General features: G+C 36.8%; 2 protein-coding genes across 2 annotated transcripts in view; both read left to right on the top strand.

Moving 5' to 3' along the window:
- Positions 1-1,615: 1,615 nt before the first annotated feature.
- Positions 1,616-2,704, top strand: LOC106094606 (small ribosomal subunit protein uS13). The gene is made up of 3 exons (XM_013261837.2): positions 1,616-1,698; positions 1,969-2,154; positions 2,236-2,704. The coding sequence occupies exons 1-3, from the start codon at positions 1,696-1,698 to the stop codon at positions 2,503-2,505; spliced, it is 459 nt and encodes a 152-aa protein (XP_013117291.1). The 5' UTR covers positions 1,616-1,695; the 3' UTR covers positions 2,506-2,704.
- A 1,857-nt stretch (positions 2,705-4,561) lies between these two features.
- Positions 4,562-22,697, top strand: part of LOC106095223 (arginyl-tRNA--protein transferase 1) — a 48,203-nt gene continuing 30,067 nt past the window's right edge. Inside the window, exon 1 of the mRNA XM_013262494.2 lies at positions 4,562-4,696. Coding sequence (XP_013117948.2) covers positions 4,690-4,696 — 7 coding nt within the window. The 5' untranslated portion in view covers positions 4,562-4,689. The remainder of the gene's footprint in view (positions 4,697-22,697) is intronic.

The following is a 22,697-nucleotide window of genomic DNA, read 5'->3' as shown; positions in this document are numbered from 1 at the left end:
TTAAAAGTAATAATTTATAGCTGTAAATTTTTTTGCAAATTTGCCCATGGATATTCCATTAAAGAACATTAAGCAAACTTCCTACATGGCGAAGACTGCTGCTCGATTCAAGTTTAAACTCAATGACAAAGACCTAGAATATAATGAGATACGTCATTTGGTAAAGTCGATTAGGAATCATTTTGAACGCATAGATGGCATTGTATTCGTTGGGATGGAACCACTTTAACATAATCTAGAAAAAGTACACATATAATAACCCAATGAATGTGCGGGTTAATTTAATCTATAAATATATTTATTTAAAGGCTCACATATGAAAAATTATACCTAAAGAAAATCGCCAAAACAGATTGGGTCTATTTTGACCAACGACACCTGTCACCACTACTTGTAATTTAAATATAACTGAAGATATGGCCTATTTTTACTAGCGACATCTGGTATCCAAAGGCGCAACTGAAATACTGTATCTTTATGTATTGTATGACTTTGTAAATGATAAAGGAGAAACATATAAAGGGGGTCTCATTTGTACAACAACCTCGTACAGGTAAAATGTCAGAAAGAGAAACACAAAGAGAACGAGAACAAAAAATGGGGTGATTTGCTGTGAATGTAAACACAGAACTAACATCTCAGCTGTCAGCGTGAGACCACCTTTATTAATCCACTTTGCAAGACAAGCTTACCTAGGTGGTGTACAGCAAAGAGCTGAGTACAATTTTATTCTCGTGGAGTACACTATCTGTCAACGAGATTTCATAACATTCGGTTGTGTGTGTGTGTGCTTTATAGTTAAAAACCACAGTACACACAAGCAAAGAAAAATGGCGCCAACCAGTAATATACTCAAAATCAGCTTTGCACTAATCACTGATATTGACAGAAAGTGCACTCGATTTTTTTGTTGTTGGCCAACTGCTCCTACCTGTTAAATTTGTCTTGCCACCTTGTCCAAAAATTAGGACCTCCTCTTTATAGCAGAGTCCAAACGGCGTGAACAGGGCGACACGTCTAAGGGCATTTATATGGTATAGTACCGTTGAAAAATGCAACTCTGCAAACAAATGCCACAAAAGCAACGCGCAAAAGTTTAAAAAAAATGCAACTTTGACGACTGACTGACCGACTTATTTGATGTGGTGTTTTAAGGCATCATAGTCAAAAGTTGTTTTACTTTTGAGCGTTGCTTTTGTGGGATTTGTTTGCAGAGTTGCATTTTCTAACGCGATACTCAAAAACACACAGAATAAATATCACTGGATGTTAATGCAACATGCACAAGTGACTTCATACATACGTGCAAAGGGCCCATATTCGTCAACCTATGACTACTTAACACAGCATTACATACCTGCATACTGAATTACATACAGATGTCGCAAAGTGATATCACGGTTCATCTATGTCGTTCGATAAATATTATTTTTCTTTAAGTTTGAAAGCGTTCTATAATACACAAGGATACAAGCTAAAACAAGTATTAACAAAAGATAGAAATTCAGGAGGAAAACAATTTCCTTCTCCATGATTACTGACTACTAAACATAGCTTGAACTAAACACATCTCCTGTGTGAAACTCACATCCAGATGTCTCTCATGAATAATGAAACTGTCAAACTTTGACGTTTGGTGAACATCCGTTTTTCTGTCTTTTTCGGCTTAAAATCGGTCGCTACCAAAAGGGCAAAATGGTACGTGCGTGAAAAAAATCGTGAAATATGCAAAACATCCAACAACAAAACAAAAAATCCTTAGAAAATGCAATTTCCACAAATATGAGGCAAATATAAAGTAGGAAATTTCTAGTAAAATTTAAAACCTTTAAGCAAAATTTTGAGGAAAACCCCAATGGCAAACGAAGACGTATTGTTTTGTTGTTGGTGTTGCAAATGCAGGGAAATTAAAGTGCATTAAGTGATTTCATCAATATAATTAGACTTGTATTTGTTTATCTTTTTTAGTCGCTCGTTATCCCAGAAAAGTTTCAACACATTCTGCGTATCATGAATACCAACATTGATGGTAAACGCAAAGTTGGTATTGCCATGACCGCCATCAAGGGTGTGGGTCGCCGTTACTCCAACATTGTGTTGAAGAAGGCCGATATTGATTTGACCAAACGTGCCGGTGAATGCACCGAAGAAGAGGTAAGTTCGCAAAATAACCGAAGCCATTGCAATTGCCTGTTATCAGCTAACAATTTGTTTACATTGATTTTTGTTTTACAGGTTGAAAAGGTGGTAACCATCATCGCCAACCCATTGCATTACAAAGTTCCCAACTGGTTCTTGAATAGACAAAAGGATATCATTGATGGCAAATACATCCAATTGACCTCTTCCATGTTGGATTCCAAATTGCGTGACGATTTGGAACGCTTGAAGAAGATCCGCTCCCACCGTGGTCTCCGTCACTACTGGGGTCTCCGTGTACGTGGTCAACACACCAAGACTACCGGTCGTCGTGGTCGCACTGTCGGTGTATCCAAGAAGAAGTAAACATACTATCCTTTTCGGGTACTAGTACATCGTATGTTGCAGTCTGTGTTTTATTTATACCAACTCTACCAACCACAACATCTTTTCATCTTCAAATATTGTTTTGTACAATGTGAAACATGAAAATCCAAAAAACAATTTTTGGAATTTTCAATTCCGGCACCTAATAAGAGTGTGTTCTTGATGAGAAAAAAAGTGATCTTTGTTTTTTTTTTAATTAATGGAAAAAACAGTGCTGAATTATTAAATGAAGTATTTTTATTTCATACAAAACAAAAGTAATGTGTGTCTTATTTTTATGGCATCGCATTATTAGTGAATCAATCCATGGACCAGTGAGAACATAGAAGTGAAAATCAAATCGGGCCAAATCCTTTAGAGTGATTTCTATAGAAAGAGCAATCGAGCAATGAAAAGGTTCAGACCACCTTTAACAACAAGTCTTCATTTTGAATTTTTTGTTAGTAAAGTGTTTGACTACAATTTCAACAGCCTTGCTGGCCTATAGCTCCAAACGCCTGATTTCTAATCTATTTGATCAATAAATCAAAAAGGCAAAAAAGTGTACCATACGCAAGCGATTTTTTCGGTTTTGATTTTGCACAAGACGCCTTTAGTGGTATTTGCTTATTTTGCTCGAATACTTTGCTGAGCCGGGGTGATAAATTCACATTTCCAGCCAACAGTTTGGTATTTATCCCAGCCCAAAATACATCAATACAGGAGTTCAGAAAGGTTTATTATCATATATTTATTTGGTCATGAATGCTGTTCAGAACTGCCTGACATGTGGCATTATCTAAATTAAACATCTAGTGAAAATCAACATCTGACGTCCTTGGTCGATGTTTGTCAATCCATAAAATGGTGATTTAGATAACTTCAACCCAAATTTGCTGTAGCAATTTCCATTTCTTTATTAAATTGCATAGGTTTTTACAATTTAGTAAGTAGATGAACACTGAAAACAGCCTCTCACTTTGAGGGGCTTTAATTACTCATAGTTTAATTCCACATAAGGGTTGATATTCTATTCTGTTTTCGAAATCGCCGCTGAAACTTGTAATTGTTCCGCGGGCGAAATTTGACAGCAATCAAATGTTTTTGTTTCCATGCCAAAACACGTTTCTTTATCTGCACTTATTGTTTTTTCTATTTTATATATTTTTTCTCAAATAAATGAATACGAACAATTAAAACCAAATTAAACAAACTAAAATGATGCCGGCAACAGTTTCAAGTGTTGCCAATAAAATAGTTTTCTCTGTCATTTAACTCACTATAAACAGAGTACTACTTTCCGCCGATTTTCAGCCAACGTTTCGCAGGTAGGGATCCTCATCAAACTCCTACTAGCAAGTATACATATAAAGCATACTTTTAGGCACCAAACATACTAAAGAGATTTAATGCCATAAAACCTAATAATTTTTCATACGAGCTGAAGCAAAGTTCAAATATAAGATAATATCACACGATATGGGCGTTACATGTGTGCTGCTACTTTCTATATTCATAAGAAATCTATTTTTTTCATTAAATTGTTCGTATGTATCACACGATATGTACAACTATCAACTATCTTTGAAAATACCGATGACAATACATATCGTGGACAGCAGTTTTGGTTAAATTTTATAGGTTGGTACTGTATTAGTAACTCACAGTTGAAAACCCACGACGAAATTTTTGAAACATTACCAAAAATTTCATTATAATTAATGAAGGAGTGTCCTACTAGATGAAATCAGCAATTAATTTTGCTTTAAATGGTCCACATTATGGAAGTTTACGAATTGCTCAATTGGGAAATTTATCTCGTCAGAGAAATCAAATGGCTTGGGGAACGATTCCCCCGACCGCTTGGGGAACGATCATTGAAAATTGATAGAGTTATTCGTTGTATACACTTTTTTGGCAGCTCATATGGCAATACCGCTTAGAAATATAACGGAATTCATTTTGACAGGCCACAATTGCATTCGCATGAGAATAGAGCTGCTGTAAGAAGAAGGTAAACATATGTTTTGTGACGTTTGAATAAATTAATTGTATTTCGCTAGACAAGCATCAAAACAATGGAATAATGTACAAAGTGAGGAATTTAAGTGTTGTGGAATTTATAAATTTAAATGTAACTTGCATGGACCAAGATGATGCTTAGGCATTGGTTAAACCAAATAAATGCCGAGTGAGTATAGTGAAATTACTCTTAAAATTGTGAACCTTATATGTACACCCATATGTATGTACGATATATAATTTTGGCTGTGTATTACGAAAAGTTATCTCCAGTAAGTGTCTTTAACTTTTCCATGTTTAGTTTTTAGTTTGTCTGCGTCTATGGCCAACTTTACGTATCAAACGTGGTTTGGCAGTGTCCTTTTTAACTACAGTGAGAGTATTGCAGTTCTGTTTATGTCGGACCTTGGTGCGACCGGTTTATACAAAAAGATTCTCGGATTTTAGAATTTCCTTGTGTTAATTTTTGGATCAGGGACCGAGGCACCAATAAATTACTGGATGAACTACTACCCTAAAATAGCCAATCCCCCTTAGCTCGATTAAAACGAAACCAGATTTCTGAGACAGGTACGCCTATTTAAGCGGTATAATTTTGGCATTCTTTTGTTAACGCAAAATCTGGCGTCAAAAAACCTGAGGATCGGTGCCCCAGCGGCCGAGTTGGTAGTGTGCTCTGATTATCAGTGCGGCTCATGGGTCGATTCCCACTAGAGCCATTGTCTGTTGCTACCATGTCTGGTATGCAATGGTCTACAGTAGTCTAAGTGAGTCTGTTTAGAAAATAGACTGCCGACAAAACGTGGTGACAAGGTGAGTTATTGGCGCCTTTAAACAATTAATGGCCATCAGGTTCCGTAGCGATCGGTCCTATGGAACGGAACGAATTCGCTCACTTATAGGAGCTTGACTTGAGATTAAGCCCACCGTAGCACAGAGATTAGCATGTCCGCCTATAAGGCTGAACGCATGTGTTACTGGCGTGAACATCAGAAAACATTTTCAGCGGTGGTTATCCCCTACTAATGCTGGCGACATTTGGGAGGAACTATGCCATTTGAAAGAATGGTATGCCAGCCATGTAAAAACTTCTCCCCAAAGAGGTGTCCCACTGCGGCACGCCTTAAACTTGAATCGGAAATCACTTATTGATATGTGGAAAAAATTTGAATATTCCGTTTGTAACTCATCAATATATCGATCTGCGACACCTTAATGTCCATATTTTTTCCTATTGATGTAGGCCGTAGGGTTAGCAATTGGACGGTATAAGTTAATATTGGAAATAGTCACATTCTCCAATTTGACCCTTGAAAAAGCTAAAATTTACGAAGTTTAACTATATTGTAGATACAGTCCCTCTAAAACAACCCTCTAATTTGTATTCATGGGTCCTTAGAAGCCTTGTTTATTTGCCGATTTTCTTTCTTCTTTTTTTTAAATAATTCGGATATAAACTGAGCTAATTTCTCTAAAGTGTTAAAAGAATCCAAAATTCGGCCGGCTAAATTTAGCATTTTTTTTGCCAATTTCTTATCACCTCATTAGACATTGCCGACATAAATCTTAATTTTTTCACAAATTTAAAAATCTGAAGTAGTTTCTCACACATTTATTAACACCAGAGAGTACCAGCATAAATCATTTGAATTGTACTTCTGGAAAAGCCATTACCATTACCATCACTAAAAACGATAGCAAATAACAGAAAGATCAAATATTAATAGATAACAAAACAACAGATATTGTTATTGTGCAAGTTATTTTTCGAATATTGTTATTTTAGCAAAACAAAAATTGGATTAACCTTGGGATTGGTATGCGTTTACAATTGATGAAGTATAAAATTGCGTACAGCTAAACTTTCAAGTGTTTGCCTTTTCACGTTTTCTCTTCATGTGTGTCATCGGGGACAACCATGCCACAGAGCTTAGCATGTCCGACATAACACTCACTGAACATAAGTTTACAAAGCCTTGCGAGAGCATCCGAAAAAGTTTTCGGCTGTGGTTATTCCCTTACTAATGCTGTGTAAAACTTTTCCCCTAAAAGGTGTGGCACTCCGATCGGACTCGACTATAAATAAAGCAGGTCACTTTCATTGAGCTTAAACTTCAACCATTAGGCCAGTATCTCACCAGAACAAGGACTGGAACAATGAAACTTACACCAGTTTTTGCAAGCTGTGGTTTACTGTTAAGTCACTCTCGAATCCCGGCAGACGGTATAACAGGACCTCAGGAAACTTTTGGCAACGTAACTGTGACTGATACGAAGAGATGTGCCAGGTTGTTTAACAGTCAATTTATTGTGCATCCCGAGAGTGACAGGGCTCGGAGGGAAGCCATTCGTAGTATTCGTGGTCTCCGAGTCGAAGGATAGTAATCACAACTTACCGTGGACGAAGTTACGAATGCCATCCGTGGCGCTAAGTCATCCAAGGCGTTGGGCCCCGATGGGATCTCTACACTGATGCTAAAGAATCTTGATCTACCTGGATTTTAGTACCTTACAACTCTCCCCAGTATGTCTTCAGACACTCTAATAGTACCCGATGTCTGGAAGTTGGGCAAAGTGATGCCGCTACTGAAGCCTGGAAAGGACCCGAGTAAGGGGGAGTCGTACAGACCGATCTCCCTTCTCGCACCAGTAGCCAAGACGCTTGAGAGACTACTCCTCCCGATCCTCGTGAGAAAATTTCCATTCCCCGAGCATCAGCATGGATTTCGAAGATGGCATAGCGCAATAATTGCTTTGCATGCATTCACCTCAAACATTTGTCATGGCTTCAATCAGCCCAGCCCATGTGATCGGACGGTCTTCGTGGCACTGGACCTATCGAACGCATTCGATACGGTCAACTATGAAAACTATTTGAGGACATCACTACTAGGTCCCTCCAGCCAGGCCTGAAACCCTGGGTGGCGAATTATCTGTTCAGTCGCCAGTCAATTGTAGAGCGGGTGATATATTCGGCATTGTGTAACCTCTACCTATCCTCCATTTTACCTCCTCCAGACGGCATCGAGTTCGTTTCATATGCGTACGATCATGGCATCAGGCCCCCACCCAATGATGACATCTGTGATAGGTTAAACGTCTATTGCTTCTAATTTCGCTGCAAGAGATCTGAAGAGATCTGCCGCCAAATCTTCAGCCTCATTGTTCACTACATACATGCATTAGTCAATGATGATCGATGAAGGAGTAACAATTCCTACTATAAAGTTTCCCATAATATTTGGTGTCACATTTGATACCTCTTTCAAATTCTCCTCACGTGCAGCAGCAATTTGTGATAGGGTCAAAAGTAGAAACAAGGTCCTCAAGTCTCTTGCCGGCAGCACTTGGGGTGCCGACAAAGAAGCCTTGTTGACCATGTACAAAGCAATTGGCCGGTCTGTGGTAAGTTGTGCAGCAGTCTCGTCAGTTCTGTGGCACGCAGTGGAATAACATTCAGATCTGTCAGAATGCCGCTCTTCGAACGGCGGCGGGCTGTCTCCTCAGTTCTCACGTGGACCACCTCCATGAAGAGACAAAGATAGATCACATCTCACTGCTACAACAACAACAAGGACAAGTTTGAGACACATAACTTGATATAGCTTTCATATAAATTGATCGAAGTCACTTACCTTCAGGCCTATGGAGTGTGGTTTAAGTGTAAATGCCAAGAGGACTGAGGATAGTGCCTGAATTAGACAAGCAATGGACAAATTCAAACCATAGGATTAGTGTGTGTCAATCAATGTTTTCGATTAAGGAAGCTGCAAGGGGTGGCCTTGAAGCTATCGAACAGTTAGCTAAAACTTAAACTGGGGAATGAAAAAAGGTTTTCGCGGCTTTCTTTTCCACAAAAAGTACGTTGGTTGTAGATTGGGCTTAGGACAAAGGCAAATGCCATTTCTGTCGCTTGATAGTGGCCTTGATATTTATAAGTGGTGCTATGGATCTGTACAAAAGTTACCTCCTAGTCTGACCATCTTACGAGGATAGATTTTGTGAACAGTAAGATGCTGGCTTAAATATTAACACCGCACAGGCTGGAACTTTGAGCTCCGATATATGTGGTGGTCATATGTAGTTATCACGAGAAGCTCAGCCGAGAGCTACCGGGCGCGTCAACAGGTTGCGCCTTGTCGTATCGAGCATCATAGGCACTGAGTATTTAAGCAAGAGCCAGTGCCACCCGGCCACTCACTGAGACTCTCCACTCGATACCGCTGATTGTCCGCGACAGCAGTTGCAGCAACTCCGTATGGAGCATTCCTCTATTCGCAACCTGTGGACCCTCCTTGTAGCTCCCAGCTAAGCTTCTCGTGATAACGAAAAACACTACACAGATTGAAGTTTAAAGTTCCAGCCTGTGGGATGCTCATAGTTATCCCTTGCCGGGAAGATGAAATGGTAGTACAATAGATATTTAGCTGCGCGTAAAAAATAAAAATCTTTCAGTCAAAGTCAAAATGTTGAATATAAGGAAAATGAAATTGGGAAAAGGACAACATTGTGCCTTAGTTAAAAAAAGCCATACAAAGTCTCTTCTGATTTTCGAACTCTTGAAACTCTGTTCTACCTTTGAATTTAACTATTATTACGTACGTTGTGATAACCAACAGACATTGACCTCTGTTCACCAAGTGGAATACGCCATGTTCGAGTGATTGTTTTTGGCGCCGTATTATGTTATAAACACAAAAACGCAAACACTTTGGAATACACAGTGCGCGAAATAAATATAGGTTCACCCAAACACATTAAGAAAAAAAGTAAAAATTTAAGGAATTGATTTAATATTTTTATTATTTTAGTTATTTACAAAACGTTTACCTTTAATATTTACGTTTTTCAATAAAAAAAAACTTAAATATTTCTAATTTATGGAAAACGGGAGCGAAATAATATTGGCTCAGTTCATTTTAGAGATTGGGCATGCAAATTTCTACGAACATAGACAAAAAACACATTGTTTTTATTTTGTTGACCATCAATAGATGTAATAATTGGAAAACATGTTTTCTTACCTAATTTGGTTTCTTAGAAATGCCCAAATACATGGAAACCCTTTATTAGGAAGGGTGTTGGGGAAATTTATTCGTCGGAGGTTTTTACGTCTGAGTCGAAAATCCTTTGGGCGATGAGAAGTTTCGACTCCTTTAAGTCGCCAGGCCGTGTTGATGTATCGCTGGTTGAATAATAGGCTGTGTCTGATAGACTGGTTCGTTGACCAAGGGAGATATACTCTGCTTGTATCAGCATGTCATATATACCTGTCGGATGAAGGGATACAAAAGTTATTTTCATTCCGAAAACAGGGAAACCTTACCACAGGAAGGCGAAAGGTCTGGTTCGGGATTTCTATGAGTACCATACAGGCTGGATCTTTGAGCTCCGATCTGTGTGGTGTTCATTGTTATTACGAGAAGCTTAGCTGCCAGCTACCGGGCGCGTCCACAGGTTGCGGATAGTGGAATGCTCCATACAGAGTAGCTGCAATTGTAGTCGTGGACAATCAGCGGTATCGAGTGGAGAGTCTTAGTGAGAGGCCAGGTGGCACCGGCTCTTGCATAAATACTGAGTGCCTATGAAGCTCGATATGACAGGGCAAGTTATTGGCGCATTTAAATAATCAATGACCACCATGATCCCGCAGCGATCGGTCCTTTGGACCGGAACGAATTTGCTCTCTTATAAGAGATGAGGATCGCCACCTCCACTTATAGACATGTGGCTACAACAACAACAAGGCGAAAGATTATTGTCCTATTAGTCTGTCAGGTTAGGAGGCCACCGTAGCGCAGAGGTTAGCATGTCCGCCTATGACGCTGAACTCCCGGAGTTTCGAATCCTGGCGAAACCATCAGAAAAAAATTTCAGCGGTGGTTTTCCCCTCCTAATACTGGCAACATTTGTGAGGTACTATGCCATATAAAACTTCTCCAAAATACAATGGTAGCATTTTTTGACATTGAAGGTGCTTTCAATAATGTAAAACCGACGTCAATCATGAAGGAATGAGTTTTTAGGCATTAATTCTACCGTAGGAAAGTTTTTTAATAACTTACTTATTAAAAGATGCATTACGGCAGGCTTGGGATCTGTGGATCTAAAAAGATGGGTTAGCAGATCAACACCTCAAGGACGTGTACTGTCTCCTCTACTTTAGAATATAGCCATTAGCAATATGTTATTGTCTTTGTTGAATAACAATATATTGTTGTACTATAAAGATCTAGAACTCGTCATATCGAAAAGGTCACCGGACCACTGCAGTGTGTATCACGCGGAGATCCTTGAAATTTAGGAAGTGGTGGAATGGCTATGATATGATGTCATAACGACGATTAGCATAAATCCCTGGAGAACGTATTTCTGAACACAAAAGCCGCCTTCGACTGTCGCAGATCTTTAAAGGAGATGGCTGAACAGTTCAAAATTCAGCTGTTCTGGGTGCCGGACCACAGAGATATCACAGGGAATTGTAAGGCGGGCGAGCATGCGAGACAAGGAACTACCTTACACATTCCAAGGAAACAGGAATCTGTGAGCTAAGTTTTTATGATCAGGCTCGAAGGGCATGATCAGGCTAATGGGGCCAAGACCTTAAATAGGTCAGCTATTTCCAAATCTGGACCGATCTGAGCCAAATTGAAGAAGAATGTTGAAGGGCTTAACACAACTCACTGTCCCAAATTTCGGCAAAATCGGACAATAGATGCGCCTTTCAATGGCCCAAGATCTTAAATCGAGAGATCGGTCTATATGGCAGCTATAACCAAATCTGGACCGATCTGGACCAAATTGAAGAAGGCCTAACACAACTCACTGTCCCAAATTTCAGCAAAAACCGGTTTATAAATATAGCTTTTATGCGCCTAAGACCCCAAATCGGTGGATCGGTCTATATGGGGGCTATATCAAGATATAGTCCAATATAGACTATCTTCGAACATAACCTGCTTATGGACAAAAAAAGAATCTGTGCAAAGTTTCAGCTCAATATATCTATTTTTAAAGACTGTAGCGTGATTTCAACAGACAGACGGACGGACATGGCTAGATTGTCTTTAATTTTTACGCTGATCAAGAATATATATACTTTATTGGGTCGGAAATGGATATTTCGATGTGTTACAAACGGAATGACAAAATAATTATACCCCCATCCTTCGGTGGTGGGTATAAAAATAGGAAGATACGTAAATGTTTTTGCAAAGTTTTGAAACTTGGGTTTAAATTAGAGTCCAAGATGGAGAGCTGGGTGAGCCTCGAAACTTTTACAACGTCAAAATTGCAGAGAAAATGTGTTTTTGCATCACAAATAAATAACCCGTCTACCCTCCCTGTCACTACCAGATGCTTTAAACAAGTTTTAAAGTCTTCTGATCACCTTTTTTACGAAAAGATTGGCTTTTCCTGCATAAATTAGCATTCATAAAGATAAAAAGCAGTTTTTAGATACTCAAAAACATACTGATTTTGTATAAAAATTTAAAAAAGGTTTTGTTTACAAAAGAGAAAAACGTTCGATTTTGATGGACCCGATGTTTTTAATATTCCTGGCGGGGTTTACACAAATAAAAACCAATAGGAATAAGCAGACATTTTGGTAGCGATACGTCACGATTTGGGAAGCTTTTTCCTTCTCCTGGCTTGAATTCTGGGATGTATGGAAAAATGAAATTATCATTGTTGGAAAATGATGAAACATTAATGGGCCCATACATAATTTTTCACCAAGATAATACCGCAATCCATAACTCGCCTGCCACAAAATAGTAGCTTTCTTCCAAAAATATTGAAGTTTTTAATTGGCCCGCATGTAGTCCAGATATAAGTCTCATCAAGGTCCTATGGGGTATCTTAGAATAAATGGTTTTCATCAATGGGAAGGAGAACTTATGTACTTCCGCACTAAAACATGTCATTAAAGCCGCATAGGCCAAAATTCCCACAAGTTTTGCAAAACTTGGTCTACTCGATAAAAAATCATATTTTCGATGTTTACAAATACAACGGAGATAAAATCAATTATTAATTTTAAAAATTTGTTCAGACCTTTGTAACATTTCATCAATGAACCTATATTTATTTCGCATCAAATTTCTATAATTTTTTAAATAATTTTGAGTTTTAAGTAAAAAAACAATTAGAGCTTTTTTCTTGACTTTTTTGGGTAAACCTATATTTATTTCGCGCACTGTATGTAGGCACTGATATAAATACACGGATTCCCTCCAGATTATGCATCAATGGAAAATACCTTGATAAGGATTTGAGGTAGAGTATATGGTTTTTGTTTTCTTTAACTTTGTTATTTATTTTCTTTTGTAACAATGTTGTTATTGCTCTCATTTAGGAGAGCTACATATAACCCTAGTATGCTTCTCAAAGCTAGTAAAATCGAGTTAAAAAATGGGCTAGTGATAAGTCTTTATATACCAAGGAAAGACCATTGCCCGTACTCGTACCATAACATTTCATTGATATTTCATAGTTCTAGGTCGGTAGGTTGCCCTGCGAGTGGCTATCATCAATTGATATAAATAAAGAAGTTCATAAATAGTTCAGTAAAGTTAATAATTCTCCTATCAAAAAACGATAATAGAGGAAAATTAATAATTTTTTGCAATTGTTTCTGCAAAGGCCGCTTAATGAAGGAACCTTATTTTTTTAAATTTCTTGTTTATGTACTTTTAGAAAAACGAACTTACAATCACCTTCAAGTAGGTCCTAACCCCTGCCGTTCTGTTTTTGCAATGCAATTAATATAGCGTCTGCGACAGAATGGGAAACCAACGTTCAAGTTTTTCGTTATAGTGAAATTCAAACTGAAATCAAATACCCTCTCCCCATGGGCAGTAATGCGAATAAAGCTAACACAATTTACCCCATATGCTTAGTTGGCCATTAATTAAAGTACCACATGTTCACAGTCAGCAAAATTTATTTTTCATTATGGTTTTATTTTTGGCCAATAGTTAAAGTCAGTCACCTATTGCAATGTTTAGTCATCATCATAGATATATAATACTTGCTGATAAAGAATTAAAAATAATTAAACTAGCAGCACATGACAGTTGTATGTATGTTAGTGTTTTCTTCAAAACATTTTTCTAATGTGCAAAGTTTGGGGAAAAGAATTAGATTAGGAAATGACTTTGAAAATATTTGTCTGGCCTTCAAGCCTTTTGTGGCGCCTACTATTTGTTTATTTTGTAGCATATATCTAAAATAAATAGATCAACAGTAACCGTCGACAAAGATACCTTAAAGCCCAACACCTGAGGGTATAACGTCCTGCCAATATTGGGCCAAACAAGTAAAAACATGCAAAGCTCAGAATCTTGGGTATGTACCACCATGGTTTCCGCCAAAAATATGCCTTTATTAACGTACTTCGTATTTGAATTATTTTACAACAATCAAATCAGGAATTGGTTGCGGCTGCTATGTTATCAAGTTGTCATATTGGGGAATTGGTGGGGCCTATATAAGTATGTAGACCGATTCGGATGATACTTGGCAAGACGTCATGGCAGAAGTCTTTATGTCAGCCAAATCAGGTGAAAATTGACGCCTCTAGGTGCTCGAGAAGTCAAAGTCAAAATTTCGCAAAAAAGATTGGAAGATTGGGCTGTATTGGATATCCGTAGTTAATATGGTCATGCTTGGAGATCACATACGGTGTATTTTTTTAACAGGGTTTAAATATTTTAATTATGGTGTGTTCATACCCAACTGCAGCCAAACCTTAGTAGTTTCCACTAAACCTAAAATTTCAAACAAATGTTTTTTTGTATTGTTAAAATAAATATTAAATTTTTTGAGAAGAAGTGCCGAAAATTATAATTTTTTCTCTGAAAAGTGCTGATTTTCTACCAAATTTAACTGGCAGCCTTGACCCGAATACATGGAATGTACAACGTGCACTCACTGAAATCTGAATAAATCTCTATTTATGCATTCACTCATCTCGTTGTCTTCGTGTCTTGCTATCTGTTTAACTCAATTCTCAATTGTCGCATACAATGTTGTATTTTTTAACGAAGAGTTCAGTCTTGAAGCACTCGGTTGTTGTTAGTGTGTCTTGAAAGCAGAAATGGATGGTTTTGTGCATGCCTTTGTTGTGCATAAAAGAGGAGTTAAGACAGTAAATGACAATTATGGACGAATAAGTCTCCGTCCAATTGTGCAACGCAATCTAAGGGGTTGAGTAGCCAGAAAATAAAACCATGAATTAAAAAATAGTATAAAGTTAAAAATTTTTGTCAGTTTCATTCTATATCAGTGTTTTGAAGGTTCAACTACTAATTAAACCTTAAAAAAGTTTGCAATTCAATGCAGAAATGACATTTCTATAACAAGTGTGCCCGTTGGCAACTCAACTGAAGTTAGGTTGCAATCCATAATCGACCTATAAACCATTCAGTATCTTGAGATTCATTGAATATATCAATTTCAACATCACTTGAAGTGGTCTTGTCTAACGCCTATCTTTTTGCTTTAAATTGATGTTGCTATGCCTAATTCAGCAATTAAACTAAAAATTTTCTAATGTAACTTGCGACAAAAATGATAGAAACTTTCAATGAAAGTATGTATAGGCAGCACGTTTGTATGCAATCTGCGAGCAATTTTAATTTGGATTTCAATTAAAACAATTAAATAAATAAATTTGTTGATAAAATATTTATTGATGTTGGGAAATGTGCAACCACCATACATCAATTAACGAAATTGAAACGAATTGAAAAGACATGGTGTTAATTTCCATGTATATGTCTAGTTTCCTTAATGTATTTGTTATGATTGAACAAAAATTTTTGGGGGAAATCAAAAGGTACACTCAACGAAATTTGTTATTCAAAACATTAAAAATGTTTGCTAAAAGGGAAAACATACATTACTGGTGTTTCAGCTAACAAAACCTGATGTTCTAAATACAAAAATCTGATTTATAGCTCATTATGGTTATATTCTTATTATATATTATACACTGAGATCCGCATATCCATTTTCGTACTGGTCATTATCTCATTCAAAAATTTCTTGAATCGAACAGCACTCATTGATATGCGAGAAGTTGCCCCTGTTCCTTAGTAGAATGTTCATGGGCCCTGTTCCTTAATGGAATGTTCATGCCATTTACTGACTTTGTCAACATTTGTTTTGTGGTTTACCTATGAGAGACACAAATTTTGTGTGTTTTTGTGTGCATGACAAAGTGTTGTCCCTTCTTACTTTCCGCTTCTGCTAGGAGACCCATTTGTTTGGTTTTTAAAACCGCTTATTTAAAACCGCTTCATGCCTACTTCATGCTTATGACGCATGTATGCAGTGTATTGTTTCCGACAACGATGGCCCTTCTTACTATACTTTTTCCATGATTGTATTTATATTAAGAATTTTCAAATTAAAAATTCAATTGTCCAAGCTTGGAAATTTTTTTTCAAAAATTGAGTTTTCTTAGAAATTTAAATTTGGACAAAAATATATTTAAGATTTTAAAATCAACCAATTCAAAGAGATGGGAGAATCGATTCCATCGAATTTTTGATTGGACATATGAAATTTTTCTCGCGAACATACCAAACTTTAAGAATCAACAGGTAGGCTTCTCCTATTCTAACGAGCGCCTTCCGTTTCAAGTTTTACCTTTACGATAAGGAAAGTTTTTAAGTTTATAGCCGAAAACAAAAGATCTGCCGCTCCCACCTATTCCTAGAGAACTTCAACGTGGATTTAGTGAGAGGACAACTACCTTTGCAAATCAATTGAATAGGGCAGCACTCATTGATGTGTGGTAAGTTTGCCCCCGTTCCCTAATGGAATGTTCATTGGCAAATTTGCATTTGCAAACGAAGGCCCAGACTTACACAAAGCAGAATCTCACTCGGTTTTTATATTGGTTGAACTGAGACCTTTTAAATTATAGTATTGTATCACATATCGGTGACGTAACTTTGGAAAAGAAAAGAGTCTAGGTAAAATAGTGTTCGCTTTACTGTACTAATTATGAATGAGATAACTTGAGTTGAAAAATAACAATTCTAAGTGCTACTCTACAAAAATTATACGAAATTATTAGAGAAATGAAGAATATGTTTTTGCAAATGTTTTTAATAACAAGCATTTTTTCCATTTTCAGAAAGTTTTCCCATAACTTTTTCAATTATGTACAAATACAACTGAAAGCGCACAAGTGAAATTTGATGGAAAAAACCAAATATTTTTGAAGTTTTTCAATGGAATTAAATTCACTTTTTTTAGTTTCACATAAAAATAAAAGCTAAATTAGTGGCATATAAAGTTTTTCAGTTAAGCGATATTTTCGTTTAAGCAATTATTCACTTAAGCGAATTTTATTCCATTAAAAAACACCAAAAATATGTGGTTTTTTCCATCAAATTTCACTTGTGCGCTTCCAGCTGTATTTGTACATAACTTTTGCGTATAGTGAAGGGAAATAAAATTGGACTTAGCTCACCATAACGCCTTTTCACTTGTTATGACTAACTAAGGCCATGGAATATTATTTTATGATAGCAATTATGCAAGGCAATAAGATATTTCCATAAAAACTACTTACATATCTTATCTAATGGTCAACTTAAAACGTGTAACCTAATGAGTGACACCAAAAGGGTGAATTACACTGATCGTCAGTAATTTTCTTTAAGGTTGTTTATAAAGTATACAATGGCCAAGTGTATGTTGGAGTACTCTGGAGTACTCCACTGGAGTAAATAAGTGAAAATAAGTGTGCCATTTTTCAGTGGATAAAGATATCTTCTAATAGTGGGCCTTCAAAGTTGGTCTCCTCGGCCCTACAAAATTTTGTTCGGGCTGCCAAAAGCGCATTTATGGTCCGATTTTCAAAAACATGCTTTGATGTGCGGGATATCTTTTATAGTGTCCAAGAAATTTGACAAAGGCGTGAAGGCATTTCTGAACCAATTTAAACTAATTTGGAAAGTTGATAAAATGGACTATCTTTTACCACTTCTGCTATAACCATGTGAAATATCATGAAGATATCTTTATCCTTTTAAAAATGGCAGACTTATTTCCACTTATTTTCTTCCCATCCCACTGTGCGTCGTGAGGAGTTCTGTCCCCAAGACGAATCTTGTGGAAGTTTGTTACGCTCGAAGTCGATGAATAAAAGATGAAGGTGTGTATTTAGTTCTGTAGACTGTTCAATGATTAGGCACAGCGAGTTAATGTAGTAGGCACAAGAACGTCCCGGCCGAAAACCTGTTTGTTTCTTCCTCAAAATGCTGTCAAGTGCAATGTAATCCCCCTTTAGGATTGTGACCATGATCCCCTCCTTTGATTCCGTGGGGATGCCGTTTGTATTCCATGCCTTCCTGATTATTGGGGTGAGGAGTTGTGTCCCCAAGACGAATCCTGTGGAAGTTTGTTCCGCTCGAAGTCGATGAATAAAAGATGTAGGTGTGTATTTAGTTCTGTAGACGGTGATTAGGCACAGGGAGTTAGACACCAAGCATGTTTCCAATATTAGTTGCTTTTTCGCCTTGCTCTGCGAACTAGGCGCTTGACCAGCGCGGTGGAAGCGCAATATTCAGTCCTGGCCGCGATTTCAGTTACACTTGATTTTGCCCGTAGCAGAGCGTTGTGTAGACGTTTCCGGCGTTTTATTTCCTCTATTGTTTCGTTGCTTATCCATGGTTTTTGGAATCGTCGAGCAATGCCAATGTTAGATATGGCCGTCTCCGTTATGTCGGCCCATGTGTGGGTGTTATTTTGCAGCTTCTCCGTTAATATTGCCTATTCGCGCGTTGTTTGGCGGTCTTTTAGGTTTAAGATGTTGAACTTTGTGCTTTTTGATTGAGTCCTCCTCACGACGGCTGGGCTTAGACGTAGAATGGCCACTAAAAGCATGTGGTCACTAACGATGTCGGCTCCTCGTCAAGTTTTCAAATGATAAGTACGTGGTCGATTTGATTAAAAGTGTTTCCATCTGGTGATTCCAAAGTATATTTGTGTACATGTTTATGGGGGAAATTTGTGCTTCCAACAAAGAGCCGGTTTTTGCGCAGAAATCAACCAATCTGTCGCCATTGTCATTCCTGGTATCGCCAAGTCCTTGTATTCCCATGATTGATTGTAGATAATTTTTGTTATTGCTCACCTTGGCATTAGAATCTCCCATAACCAGTTTAATGTCTCTTTTTGTCACTGAGTCGAGTTGGGAATAGAATTGATTCTTTGTTTCGTCATCATTGGATTCGGTTGGCGCGTAGCATTGTACAATGGATATTTTGCGGAATTTTGAATATTGCCGTCATGATGCGTTCAGATATAACATTACTTACATAGTTAAATTGGTTATGACAGAACATTTGTTTCTCTAGCCGAACGTAGATTAGCGTTTCAAGATCAGATCAGATGTAACATTGTGTTCGAAAAGCTCGCTTTGCTTTTGGCGACTGTAAAAGACCGATCCCATTTATTCAATGGAATTCATTGCCAGAAAAAATGAAGTGGTAGCCACCTTGAAGATCCATTGTTCCGGATTTCAGCCATCGTACTTTCCTTAAATCGAGGATGTCTAGGTTGTATTAGTTTGACATCTCGTTCTGGACTTGGTAAAGTTTCGATGCCTCTGAGAGAGTTCTGTCGTTCCATGTTCCAATCCTAAACCGTGTTCTGAATCCATACGTCATCATTGGGGTGTTGTCAATTCCATTATTTCTTGTTGATGTTTCTGTAATTGATGAATCTTCTGAAGATCAATGAGGCCATCGTTGGTCATTTCTTTTTGCTCATCCGCTGACGACCCTATTGCACGAACCCATCATGATCGTATTCGTATCCGTGCAAGCGGGACACCCCTGCTTCTGCTAACTTGTGTGTTCACCCAACATATGTTATTTCTGCGGTTCCCATCATATCTGATGAGCTTTCCCCCATCCACCACCTGGGGATGCGTTCGATGGAAGAAGTAGCATGGAACTGCGCACGGAACTTATAATGGCATGGCGATCAAGAATATATGCTCTTTATGGGGTCTTAAAACAATATTTCAATGGCAGAAGGTATTAAAAGTAAATGACAAAGATCAAGTTAACGATTCCAATAAAAATTTTGAATACATGATGCAAATTTTATTGTTTTGCATTATATTTTTGGATTACTGATTTATACCTAATTCTAAAATAATGACCTTTAAAAGCAAATTAGAATTTGGTTATAGGTACATATGCATATAATTTGAAAGTTTCAATTAGATGATTTCATCTGTGCCTGCGTCTTAACAATTCAAATATGTGCTTCATTTCATTAACGCGGTAAATTTAATAGAATTATGAAAAATAGTCTGTGAAAATTTCTACGAAGCAAGCTACAAAGCCATACGTATTAACATTTGATAAATCAACACATCGCAAAATGCATTGCCAGCAGGCAATAAGTGGTACCAAAAGTCCACATTTTAAGGCGCTAAATAATAAATACTTTGCCTCCCACGCTCTCAAATGATCGCTTTGTTATCAGAAACCGCCAAAAAATGATTCACACCCTGTCGTCATGTCATATATTCATGCTTATCTATGGTACTATATTTGTGCCATATCATAACTTACCTGATGACATCTTGCTACTGCTTCAGTAGAAGTAGCATTTTTTCCCCAACAGATGTTAGAGGGGTCAGTTATAAAAAAATAATAAAACACATCATTTAAATCTTATAAACATTGTAAATTTTTTTTATTTATATACAAATATAAGTTCATCTAGGATTTGGTTTTTTTTTTTGCTAAGACATTTATAATCTTATGCTTTTATTACACTTGCAAATAAAGATATAGAACGTCTTAATGGTTTTATACACATCTATGTACATATATGTGCAATAAAAGGCCAACAAGATTTTAGTGTAATTTGTATATATGTACATATGTATATTTCTTTGGATCTAATTTTGTTGCTTCGGAGATGTATGCATTCTCTTGCAGAGAAAAAAATGTTGGTTATTGGTATGTTTGCGTTGGAAAAAAAATTGCATAAGGAAATTTTTAAATTATTGTAAGAAATTTATAAAGGCCAATAAACAAAAAAAAATTAAATTTTGTTCAAATAATTGAAAAAAATTAACTAATATTTTAAAAACAAGTTATGGTCCGATTCGGACCATAAGTGAATTGAATGTTACAGACCATAGTAGAAGTCATTGGGTAATATTTCAGTCCGTACGGATAAGAATTGCGCCTTGTAGGGGCAAAAGAAGCGTAATCGGGAGATGGGTTTATATGGGAGCTGTACCAGGTTATAGATCGTTTAAGACCATATTGGACATGTATTTTGAAGGTCCTTGGAGAAGCCGTTGTACAATATTTCAGCAAAATCGAATAAGAATTGCGCCCTCCTGTGGGTCAAGAAGTCAAGATCCAAGATCGGTTTATATGGCAGCTATATTAGGTTATGGGCCGATTTGAACCATACTTAGCACAGTGGTTGAAAGTCATAAAAAAATACCTCATGAAAAATTTCACCCTAATCGGATATGAATTTCGCCCTCTAGTGGCTCAAGAAGTCAAGACCCAAGATCGTTTTATATTGCAGCTATACCGAAACATGGACCGATTTGGCTTATTTACAATCCCAACCTATGTACACTAATAAGATATATTTGTGCAAAATTGCAAGCGTCTAGCTTTACTCCTTCGAAAGAGCGTGCTTTCGACAGACGGACGGACGGACGGATGGACAGACATACAGACGGACGGACGAACGGACAGACAGACGGACGGACGGACATGGCTAGATCGACTTAAAATGTCATGACGATCCAAAATATATATACTTTATGGGGTCTTAGACGCATATATCGAGGTGTTGCGACCTCCAGATGCTCAAGAAGTCAAGACCCAAGATCGGTTTATATGGCAGCTATATCAAAACATGGACCGATTTGGCCCATTTAAAATCCCAACCTATCAATACTAATAAAATATATTCGTGCAAAATTTCGAGCGTCTAGCTTTATTCCACGCTCACTTTTGACAGACGGACAGACAAACGGACGGATGGACAGGCGGGCGGACCGACAGACAGACGGACGGACAGACTTGGCTAGATCGACTTAAAATGTCATGACGATCAAAAATATATATACTTTATGAGGTCTTAGATGCATATTTCGAGGTGCTACAAACGGAATAACGAAATTAGTATACCCCCATCCTGGAGAGTAAAATAATTCATTAAAAATTTAATAAATACAATTAAAATTAATACTGAATAGAAAAACAATTGTGTTATATTTTTCTATAGAAAACATTTTCTTAAATTTTCGACCGAAATTTACAAAAAAAAACTTACTAAAATTAGAATATTTTTTAGTAAAAAATTTTTGAAAAAATGTCCAAGGAAATAAAATTAATACAACAAATTTTGCCCTTAAAAAATTAATAAGAAAATCTAAAGCATAAAAATAAGATTTCGGTCAAATTTTAAATAATTTTTTTAATAGAAAAATATTTTGAAAATAATTTAGATGAAAATGTTAAGTATGTTTTTTTGCCATGTACATACCATTAACTATACCAACTACTGGTTGTATTTCCTTTACACCAAAAGCCACACACACACACACACACACATGTGAATGTGTGTTTAATTTTAAATTCAAATTTTTTATATTGTCTTGCACACAAAATTTAGCAAAATTGTTCCGTATGCACAAATTATTTTTGTACGCAGTTAATTTTTATGAGATTTTACGCTTTCAATTACATTTTCCTATTCACATATAGAGTATGTATTTTATATATATAGATGGTTTTGATGATTATACATTTTGCACATATATTTTAAATTCTATTTTTGCATATATTGTATATTTCGACTTTGAACAAAAAGATAAATTTTGCAACAATGTTGCTTAATTTTCAAAGGCAAATCTTTAAACGCACACACAAAAACGAATATGCATGCAGACAAACATACATACACATGTATGCATATGGGTATGCGAATAATTTGCTTTAACTAAAATCTATAATTACAATGGAAGACTTTGACGCAGCAAATATAACATTTATATAGTTTTTGCTTTTTATATTTTGCCATACGAGCATATGTTTGTTTTTTTTTTAATTTGGTTTTAATACAACTGATTTGTAATTTTTTTAATTTAATTT

This window comes from Stomoxys calcitrans, chromosome 5, assembly GCF_963082655.1.
Source record: "Stomoxys calcitrans chromosome 5, idStoCalc2.1, whole genome shotgun sequence".
NCBI lineage: Eukaryota > Metazoa > Arthropoda > Insecta > Diptera > Muscidae > Stomoxys > Stomoxys calcitrans.
The sequence above is the reverse complement of the archived record's forward strand: the minus strand, read 5'-3'. Positions and strand labels throughout refer to the sequence as shown.